General features: G+C 46.0%; 1 protein-coding gene across 1 annotated transcript; it reads right to left on the bottom strand.

Moving 5' to 3' along the window:
• Positions 1-110: 110 nt before the first annotated feature.
• On the bottom strand, positions 111-1,429 carry OTUD6A (OTU deubiquitinase 6A). Its single transcript, XM_032756373.2, has one exon. The coding sequence runs from the start codon at positions 1,335-1,337 to the stop codon at positions 471-473; it is 867 nt and encodes a 288-aa protein (XP_032612264.1). The 5' UTR covers positions 1,338-1,429; the 3' UTR covers positions 111-470.
• Positions 1,430-10,509: the final 9,080 nt, after the last annotated feature.

The raw sequence follows: 10,509 nt of genomic DNA, 5'->3' as shown, positions 1-10,509 counted from the left end.
GTAGAGACGGGGTTTCACCGTGTTGGCCAGGCTGGTCTCGATCTCCTAACCTCGTGATCCGCCCGCCTCGGCCTCCCAAAGTGCTGGGATTACAGGCGTGAGCCACTGCGCCCGGCCAATATTTCCATTTTTGTCGTTAAGTTATACGCAACATGACCAAATCTTAGTCGGTGAGGGAGGTAAAGATCCTTAAGGGCAAGACGAGGTTAGAACTTATCAAATTTATGCCCCTCTGGTGGTGCAATGCAGAGATTTCCCTCATATTTCCAGGGAATTTCCCTCTAATTTCGTTTCCCACCCCGTGAAAGCAGCAAGGTCAGGAAAGCGGGGGCGGAGCGGGAGGGTAGTTTTGATTAAAAGGAAGGAAAAAAAAAAAAACAACAGAAAAGCAAAAGGGGAAAATAAACTGAGCCTACTGAGGAGATGCGGCGACGGCGACGGTTCCCCAGGGCTGCTCGGCGCCTTGGGGCCTAGCGGAGACGCGGGAGCGCGCCCCCGGTGGCGCCGGCTTCGAGCGGTGTCACGGAGTTGTAGTGCTCGCCGAGGCTGTTGGCGTAGGACAGGTAGACCAGGATGATCGGCTTCTTGACGTACTCCTCCCCGATGACCAAGGTGGGCGAGTCGGCCTGGATCACCTCGATGGGGGTCTTCAGGACGTGCGACAGGGCCCTCAGCTCCAGCTGGCCTCCCCATGCCGCGGTGCGCACGATGTTGTCGCAGTAGATCATGAAGTCGTCGTAGCCGAAGGAGTCGCCGGTCTCGGGGTTGCTGAAGAAGGGCAGGAACTCGTCGACGTGCTGCTTCATGTAGCTGGCGGTGCGGCAGCGCAGCGTCTCCACAGACACGCTGAACACCAGCTGGTCTTGGATGGCGCGGTACATGCAGTGGCCGTCGGTCGGGATCGCTTTCATCTCCAGACCCCTGGCTCCCAGTATGGCGGCGAGCTTCTCTTCCTCCTCGCGCTTGAAGCCGGCCAGGTGCTCCGACATCTCGGCCTGGAAGATGCTCTCCTGGCGCTCCCTCTCCTGGGACTCCATTCTTTCCCGCTTTCTGTGGGCTTTGGAGGGGCGGGGAGGCCGGTTTTCCAGATTTATCTTGGCCAGGTCTTCGACGACAGATTCAAGGCTACTGTCGTCCTGGAACTTCTCCAGCTCCTGCTGGTGCTTCTGAGCCATCTCGGCCTCCATGCGGGCCACGTCTTGGAGCAACTGCTTTCTTTTCGTCTTGTCGGTCTTGGGGACCGAGTTTTTTAAGAACTGGATCTGGGCCTGCAGCTCCTTCTTCTCGCGTTGGTGGCGGCGCAGTATGCGCTGCTGTTCACTCTTCGGATCATCCATGATGTTGAATGGCAAGCGGGAGTTGAAATTTGCTGGCAGTTCAAGTACCGAACAGACCAGAAGTCCTCAGCCTGCCTTAACGGTCGCTCTCTTTCACCTCAGCCGGCTCTAACCGCGGCTCTGGGCTCACCTCAGCCACCGCTTCCCCTCCCCCATTCGCACTCTTCTCTGCCATTGGTCACTGTGTCTCCATGGCCACTCCCCCGCAAGCATGCCCAGTGCTAGGAGTGGCTGTTGGGACACCGGAAGTATGAGCCCATTGGACCCCACAGCAAAGGTTTTTGGCGGGATTCAAATATGGCCTTCCTGCAACGTGTGTGGCAGTTGGGCTTGTAGTCTTTCACTGATTGACAGCCGACTTCATTTCCAAGTCTGTACACAATGCAGGCAGTAGCCATGCCTGACAGCCACATGACAGATACTACACCGCTGAATGTGCTCTAACCCTGGACTTGGCGTTGCCCCTATTGTTGAGGAAGCAGTGCGTTTTTCTCCAGTCTTTCGGGTCCCTTCACCAGGGAACCATTAACTTGTGCATCAGAACAAGGACATTTCCTTACATTCCGGCAAACACAGTCCTTTCAGTTTACTCTTTTTTTTGGGGGGGGGGGGGCGGGGAACGGAGTCTCGCTCTGTCGCCCAGGCTGGAGTGCAATGGTGCAATCTCAGCTCACTGCAACCTCTGCCTCCCAGGTCCAAGCGATTCTCCTGCCTCAGCCTCCCAGGTAGCTGGGACTACAGGCGCCTGCCACCACGCCCGGCTAATTTTTGTATTTTTTTTTTTTTTTTGAGACGGAGTCTCGCTCTGTCACCCAGGCTGGAGTGCAGTGGCGCGATCTCCGCTCACTGCAAGCTCCGCCTCCTGGGTTCACGCCATTCTCCTGCCTCAGCCTCTCCGAGTAGCTGGGACTACAGGCGCCCGCCACCACGCCCAGCTAATTATTTTTTGTATTTTTAGTAGAGACGTGGTTTCACCGTGGTCTCGATCTCCTGACCTCGTGATCCGCCCGCCTCGGCTCCCAAAGTGCTGCGATTACAAGCTTGAGCCACCGCGCCCGGCCTAATTTTTGTATTTTTAGTAGAGACGAGGTTTCCCCATGTTGGCCAGGCTGGTCTTGAACTCCTGACCTCGGGTGATTTACTCGCCTCAGCCTCCCAAAGTGCTGGGATTACAGGCATAAGCCACTGTGCCCAGCCACAAGTTTTTATTTTAGCCATTTTGATAAGCGTGAAGTGGTATCTCATTGTGGTTTTAATGTGTAGTTCCCTAATGGCTAATCATGTTCCTTTTTTCTTGTGCTCATTTGCCATCTATGCCATATCCTTTTCAGTAAAATGTTTATGTCATTTGCCTATTTTCTCTCTCTATTTTTGGGGGGGATGGGGTCTAGCTCTGTCACCAAGGGTGGAATCCAGTGGCATGATCATGGCTCATTGCAGCCTCAAACTCCTGGGCTCAGGCTCAGGTGATCCTCCTGCCTCAACCTCCTGAGTAGCTGGGACTACAGGCACCACCATACTTGGCTAATTTTGGGGAATTTTTTTTTTTTTTTTTTTTTTTTTGCCAGATGCGGTGGCTCACGCCTGTAATCCCAGCACTTTGGGAGGCCAAGGTGGGAGGATGTCTTGAAGTCAGGAGTTCCAGACCAGCCTGGGCAACATGGTGAAACCCCCTCTCTACTAGAAATACAAAAAATTAGCGTGGTGTGTGCCTGTAGTCCCAACTACTCCGGGGGGCTGAGGTGGGAGGATAGCTTGAGCCTGGGAAGCAGAAGTTGTAGTGAGCCAAGACAGCGGCACTGCACTCCAGTCTGGGCTCAAGTGATCCTCCACCTCTGCCTCCCAAAGTGCTGGGATTACAGATGTGAGACACCACGCTCAGCCCTTCATTTGCCTATTTTCTTTCTCTCTCTCATTCTCTTTCTTCCTCTCTCTCTCTCTTACTCTCTTTCTCCTTCCTTCCTTTGTTTCCTTCCTTTTTTTCTTTTTTTTTTTTTTGAGACAGAGTCTTGCTCTGTCACCCAGGCTGGAGTGCAGTGGCATGATCTCGGCTCAATGCAGCCTCCAGCTTCTGGGTTCAAGCAAGTCTCATGTCTCAGCCTCCTGAGTAGCTGGGACTACAGGCGCACACCACCACACCCGGATACTTTTTATATTTTTCGTAGAGACAGGGTTTCACCATGTTGGCCAGGCTGGTCTTGAACTCCTGAGCTCAAGTGATCCTCCTGCCTTGGCCTCTCAAAGTGCCAGGACGACTACACACACCACCATATCCAGCTAACTATTTTTTTTTTTTTTACTTTTTGTAGAAATGGGGGGCCTCACTATGTTGCTCAGGCTGGTTTTGAACTCCTGGGCTCAAGCAAGCCTCTCACCTCAGCCTCCCAAAATGCTGAGATTACAGGCGTGAGCCACCGTGCCTGGCCCGGATTTTTGTAGGAATCGTGTTCAAGCTGAATATCAATTTGGGGAGAATTGACATCTTTACTATGTTGAGTCTTCCAGTCCTTGAACACCTGGATATGTATCTCCATTTATGTAGATCTTCATTGATTTCTTTCAGTGACACTGCATGATTTTCAGCATATAAATCCTGTGCGTATTTTGTTAGATTTACACTTAAGCATTTCTCTTTTTTTGAGTGATTGTAAATGGTATTGTATTTTTAGTGTTCACATGGTCATTGCTAGTATATAAAAATACAATTGACTTTTTTTGTTTATCTTGTGTTCTATGACCTTGCTTAACTAGCTAATTATTTCTAGGAGGTTCCCTCCCTTGATTCCTCGGAATTTTCTACTTAGGCAATCATGTCATCTGTGAATAGGGACAGTTTTATTTCATCCTTTCCAGTAAGTATGTCTTTTATTTCCTTTTCTTGCCTTACTGTGCTGATTAGAACTTCCAGCACTATGTTGGATAAGAGTGGCAAGGGCAGACATCCTTGTTTTGATCTTGATTTTAGGAGGAAAAGAATTTCATCTTTCACTGGTAAGTATGATGTTAGCTGTAGGATTTTGTAGATGTTATTTATCTGATTGAGGCCTTTCCCATCTATTCCTATTTTTCTGAGAGTTTTTGACATGAATGGGTATTGAATGTTGTCAATGTTTTTTCTGTATTGATATGCTAATATGATTTTTCTTCTATAACTTATTAATATGATAGATTACAGTGATTGATTTTTAAGTATTGAGATAGTCTTGCATTTCAGAAATAAACCCGATTTGGTCATAGTTTATCATTATTTTTATATGTTGAGGAATTCTTTTGGTAATTTAAAAAAGGATTTAAAAAATCTACTTTCATGAGAGGTATTGGTCTGCAGTTTTCTTTTTTGGTACTGTTTTGTTTAGTTTTAGTGTCAGGGTAAATACTAACTTCACAAGAAGAGGAGGGAAGTGTTCCTTCCTCTTCTATTTTTTGGAAAGAGATTGTGTAAAATCAGTAATAATTCTTCTTTAAACATTTGATAGGATTCTCCAGTGAAACCATCAGGGCCAAGAGATCACTTTCTTGGGAGTTTTAAAATTAAAAAAAAGTTTTCCTTAATAGGACTAATCAAATTATATATTTCATATTGAGTGAATTTTGGTAGCTTGTGTTTTTTGAGGAATTGGTCCATTTATTCTGAGTAGTCAAATTTATGTGTGCAGAATTATTTGTAGTATTCTGTTTTTATTGTTTGATGTTGGGAGGATTTATAGTGGTATTCCCTGCTTTATTGGTAATTTGTGTTTCCTCTTTTGTTCTTTGTCAGTCTTGCTAGAGATTTGTCAATTTTATTGATCTTTTCAAAGAACTAGCATGTTGTCTTATTGATTTTCCCCATTGATTTTCTGTTTTAGATTTCATTAATTTATGCTATTTATTATATTCTTCCTTTTGCTTGCTTTGGGTTTAGTTTGCTCTTCTTTTGCTAGGTTCTTAAGGTGGGAGCTTGGATAATTGCTTTCAGACTTTTTATCTTTTTCCACTCTATACGCTTGGTGATATAAACTTCCTTCTCAGTACTACTTTGGTTCTCCCATGTTTTGATATGTTTAGTTTTCATTATCCTTCAGTTCAACGTACTTTTTGGTTTTCCTTGAGACTTTTTGGCCCATGGATTATTAACAAGTGAGTTATTAGCTTCTAAGTGTTTGTAGGTTTTCCTGTTATCTATTAATGATTTCTACTTTGATTCTGATATGGTTTGGGTCTGTGTCCCTGCCCAAACCTCATGTTGAATTGTAATCCCCTCTGTTGGAGGCGGGGCCTGTGGGAGGTGATTGGATCATGGGGGCAGATTTCTCATGAGTGGTTTAGCACCGTCCTCTTGGTACTGTCCTTGAGATTGTGAGTGAGTTCTTGTGAAATCTAGTTGTTCAAAAGTGTGTGGCACCTCCCCTCATCTCTTTCTTGCTCCTGCTTCCTCCATGATTGGAAGTGTCCTGAGATCTCCCTAAAAAGCAGAAGCTGCTATGCTTCCTGTACAGCCATCAGAACCATGAGCCAATTAAACCTCTTTTCTCTTTTGTTTATAACTTACCCAATCTCAGGTATTTTTCCTTGTTGTTTTTTTTTTTTTTGAGACAGTCTCGCTCTGTCACCCAGGCTAGAGTGCAACGGCATGATCTCGGCTCACTGCAACCTCTGCCTCCTGGCTTCAAGTGATTCTCCTGCCTCAGCCTCTAGCAGCTAATTTTTGTATTTTTAGTAGAGACAGGGTTTCACCATGTTGGCCAGGCTGGTCTTGAACTCCTGACCTCAAGTAATCCACCCACCTCGGCCTCCCAAGGTGCTGGGATTACAGGCATGAGCTACCGCTCCTGGCCCAGCCAGTATTTATATATAGCTATGCAAGAATAGCCTAACACAGATTCCTTTGTGGTTAGAGAACACATTTGTATATGATTTCAATTCATTTAAATTTGTTAGGGTTTGTTTAGTTTATGGCCCAGAGTATGGCCTATCTTAATATATGTTCCGTGGGCACTTTAAAGAATGCATGTTTTGCTCCTGTTGGGTGGAATGTTCTAAAAATGTTGTTTAGATCCCAGTGGTTCATGATGTTGTTCAATTCTTTTATATCTTGCTGATTTTCTGTCTAATTCTTATGTTTATTGTTGAGAGAGGAGTTTTGAAGTCTCTGACTGTAATTGTAGCCTTTTCTATTTCTCCTTTCAGTTCTATCAGGCTTAGCTTTTCATATTTTGCACCTCTGTTGCAAATCCTACACATTTTAGGATCTTTGTATCTTCTTGGTATATCCATCCTTTGATCATTATTGGAAGTCTAGGCTCCCCACTCAGTCTTTGCTGGTGGGGGTGGGGCCACAGTTTTTCTCTGGTTGTGGCTGGCGTAGTAGAGTGATTATTGTCTAAAACTTTTCTGTCTTGCTAGGCTAATTCATTCCTAGTCACTTGGCTGGAGAAAACAGGCTTTTATAGGGGCTCTTTTTGTCTATGGCTGTTAGTGTATTTTTGGTTGCTGGCTTCTTTAACTTCAAGCCTAAGAGATATGAATCAAAAAGAAAACTCATGTCATTCCTCCTGTCCTGAAGACCCTATGTGGTCTGCCTTCTTTCCACTTTTTGGAGTCTTGTGTTCATTTTGTATATAATATCCAGAGTTTTTTGTTGTAATAGCAAGAGGAATAGGGCAAAGGATGTCTATTCTATCTTCTCCTATCTTATTTGAAATAAATGGAACTATTTCACACTCTCCCTTACTGGCATTTGCATGTTTCAAAGAAATTAAATACTGTGACTTAAAATGAATCAAAGCAATTATAATTTTAGAAAACCATTATGCTGATCCTGAAAGAGACATCTTTTGGACTTTGATAGTGTGATAGCAATGGTCCTGTAGAGTCTGCTTGTTTGCTGCAATCAAGATAGCTTTTTCAGATTCTGCAGAAAGAATGACAGGTCCCTCTGAATGTCAAACCCCATTGTGTGGGTTTGTTTTTGTGGCCTGAGGTGCAGAAAAACCAGCTTTGCAAATGTTGAGCTTTCCTGTCTGTAGTTTGTGTTAAGGAAACCATAGTTATTATAATATCGAATGTGCCTTTTCCAGCTCTGAACTGAAGCCTACTCCCCCAACACACACTTTCCCATCTGGAGATTATGATCCAACTTCCGAAGCACAGGCCTTGCCTTTTAAAGTCACGTGTCTCCAGCAATGGATGAGCTGCCTGCTCTTCAAGCATCTTTCTATGAATATCATTTCTCACAAGTGAGCTTTTGATAAGGATTAGATGGCAGGGAGTTCAAGGTTACCTCTTCCAATAATAAGCACTAGGAATGGTGATAGGCCATCTTGTTGATTAATGGTTATGCTTTGCCAGTCAGCAAGGTGGGTGGAGAAGAGAATGGGTGCTTAACTTCCAGGGGGCTGTGATGATCAAATGTACGTGAAATGCAATGCTCAGTGCCTGGCACCAAAGAGGCCAGTAATAAATTGCAGTTTCTTCACTCTACCATACCTCAGTCCCTACCTCCCAACTCCTGTTCCCCGTTCTATATCCCCACATCCACCCTTTTACCCTTATTTCTTCTCCCCTTCACAGGTAACCAGAGATGGCAGTTTCCATGGTAATCAAGACCCTCATTAGTTTAGAGTTTAATGGTCCCTAAGTGTCTGTCTGGATTGAGTTTCTAGCCTACATCAGAGGGAAGTTTCCAGTGAGCTCAAGGGCTGTTGAGAAATTGTCAAACATAAACCAATATAACCAAGTTCTCCTAACTAGACACAATAGCACATGGTGTTATTTCAATCTAAAGAGACAGGATGTGAGGAAATCATCCCATCTTGTCCTGGGCTTACAGTTCCTGGGCGTCTAGAGAATAACTGTCTTCCTAGAACTTGCCTAAGAGGGAGTATATCACCGGATTGTAGGTGTTGGAGTGTGAGTCAGGTGATACAGCAGACTGGGCAACAAGGAGGCAACCTCACTGAAGGCTTTTGAGTAGATCACTGTGGATTTACTCTTTCTTCATCCTCCCACCTGTCCCTTAAGGCTCTGGGGCCACATGAGCTTCCTGCTCTGTTCAGACCTGATTTCTGTGCTGCCCCAACCTTGTTCCTGACCCTCCTTCTACGCCAACCCCCTTTGCTCATTCATTCAATCGGTCGTTCAGCCACCATTTATCAGCCCTGCAATGTTCCAGGCACTGTTCTAGGCACTTAGGATGTAACAATGAACAAAATAGAGACCCCTAATCTCAAGGAGCATACAGCTAAGTAGGAGAAGACAGATTAAAAAGAAACAACTACATTTGGGAGGCCGAGGCGGGTGGATCACAAGGTCAGGAGATCGCGACCTTCCTGGCTAACACGGTGAAACCCCGTCTCTACTAAAAATACAAAAAATTAGCCGGGCGTGGTGGCGGGCGCCTGTAGTCCCAGCTACTCGGGAGGCTGAGGCAGGAGAATGGCGTGAACCTGGGAGGCGGAGGTTGCAGTGAGCTGAGATCGCGCCACTGCACTTCAGCCTGGGTGACAGAGAGAGACTCCGTCTCAAAAAAAAAAAAAAAGAAAGAAACAACTACAGAACTACATACAAAATTGAAGCTGACCTTTGGAAGCGAGGTTCCTAGTCTTGCTCTTGATTAGCGTTCTAGCCTCTTTTCTCCTCTGTCCCTCCTCAGCAATGGTCCATGTACACAGAGAAGCTTCTTCTGTTCCCTTTCCACATCTGCTGAAGGATTGTACGAGCATTCCTGGGAGAGTTTGAGACTTGTTACTGTCGCCAGTGGCATGAGGTTGGAGGTGAATATGAATGCTTGGGAAAAAGTGGCCATGTGAAAGCCGCCAATCCCAGGAGCCCTTTGGAAACAGGAAAGGTACATGTTACCCACCAGAGCAGAGGACAGTGACCAACTCCAATCTTCTGAGTCAGAAGAGGCCCACTCTGGCACTTTCAAACTATCATGCTTGGTTTTTTTTTGCCCTCCATCACTAATGTCCTGCTTTGGTTTCTTAGGCAGGCTCCCATCCCCTGATCATTCTTAGTTTGCTAAATGAGAGAAAGCGAGAACCGGAACTTGAGCCAGAATACACAAAATCGCTGACCAGCAGGCCACCTCCCTTCAGAAGAGATGGGTGGGCTGGCAGTGGGTGCTGGGCATGCAGGAAATATCCCTCAGCACAGTGGGGACTCTGCTGGAAGACTCTGAGTAAGCCGTTAACTGCAGGGGATGGAGGCTAGCCTGATTTCTGGGGCAGCTGAGAAACTAGGGGTGACGTTCAGATTTCGTGAGCCACTGAATGGGGTCTGCTATCTGGATGTGCCAGACAAGGCCCGGCTGTGGCTGCCAGGGTGTGCCAACTGCTTTGACCACATGATCCTGGTCTGATCATAGGGTTGCCAGATTTAGCAAATAAAAGTACAGAACCTGATTAGATTTGAGTTTCAGATGGACAACAAATAATGTTTGAGTAGAAGTATGTCCCATGCAATAATGTTTTAGTGTAAGTATGTCCCAAATATTACACTCAAACATTGTTCATGGTTTATCTGAAATTCCAATTTAACTGGCATCCTGTTATTTTATCCGACAACCCTACCTGGGCAGAGTAAAAACTGCTATGTAAAGGAAGAATGACTGGCTTTATTTTTCATCTGTTTCCAGGAGCCTAGAGAGTAGGACCAGTGGGGTTTGAGCTTGGGGCTGAGAGCATGAAGAAATATGTCACTGGCAGGGGGCTCAGTGAAAGCCATGGAGAGTCTTCCCCTGAGTAGCTTGGAATTATTAATGGAAAATTCCAAGAACCCTTCCAGCTCTGACCATCTCTGAGCCTCAGAAAGTCCAGGAATGTTGTGAGGATAGAGTGGAGAGATGGTGGAGGGGGATAGGACTGAGGACTGGAAGCACCCACACAATCTTGACAACTTCTCTGTTTGGTATCCGGATGGGGGGATGCATGCAGATGCATCAGCTAGGTACATGCCCTTCTTTCTGTAGACGAGAAGGCAGGGCTTCCAAAATGTCCAAAACGTTCACACTGCCGTGGCTTCTGCTCCAGAATTTCTGCCATTCTTTCTCCACAGTGACGCTGTTGGAGGGAAGCCCATTCTGGGACAAATGCAGTTTAGCTCTGGGCCTTCACTTCTCAGTGCCCCACTGTATCCTTCCCACCCCTTCTCTCAATGGCAGCAACAGTGGCAACCTATGTTTGGATACCAT

Source organism: Hylobates moloch, unplaced genomic scaffold (genome assembly GCF_009828535.3).
Source record: "Hylobates moloch isolate HMO894 unplaced genomic scaffold, HMol_V3 SCAFFOLD_7, whole genome shotgun sequence".
Lineage (NCBI taxonomy): Eukaryota > Metazoa > Chordata > Mammalia > Primates > Hylobatidae > Hylobates > Hylobates moloch.
The sequence above is the reverse complement of the archived record's forward strand: the minus strand, read 5'-3'. Positions and strand labels throughout refer to the sequence as shown.

Bases quoted from the DNA above. Each gene is read 5' to 3' on its own strand.
- OTUD6A (XM_032756373.2), bottom strand. From the start codon at position 1,337: ATGGATGATCCGAAGAGTGAACAGCAGCGCATACTGCGCCGCCACCAA.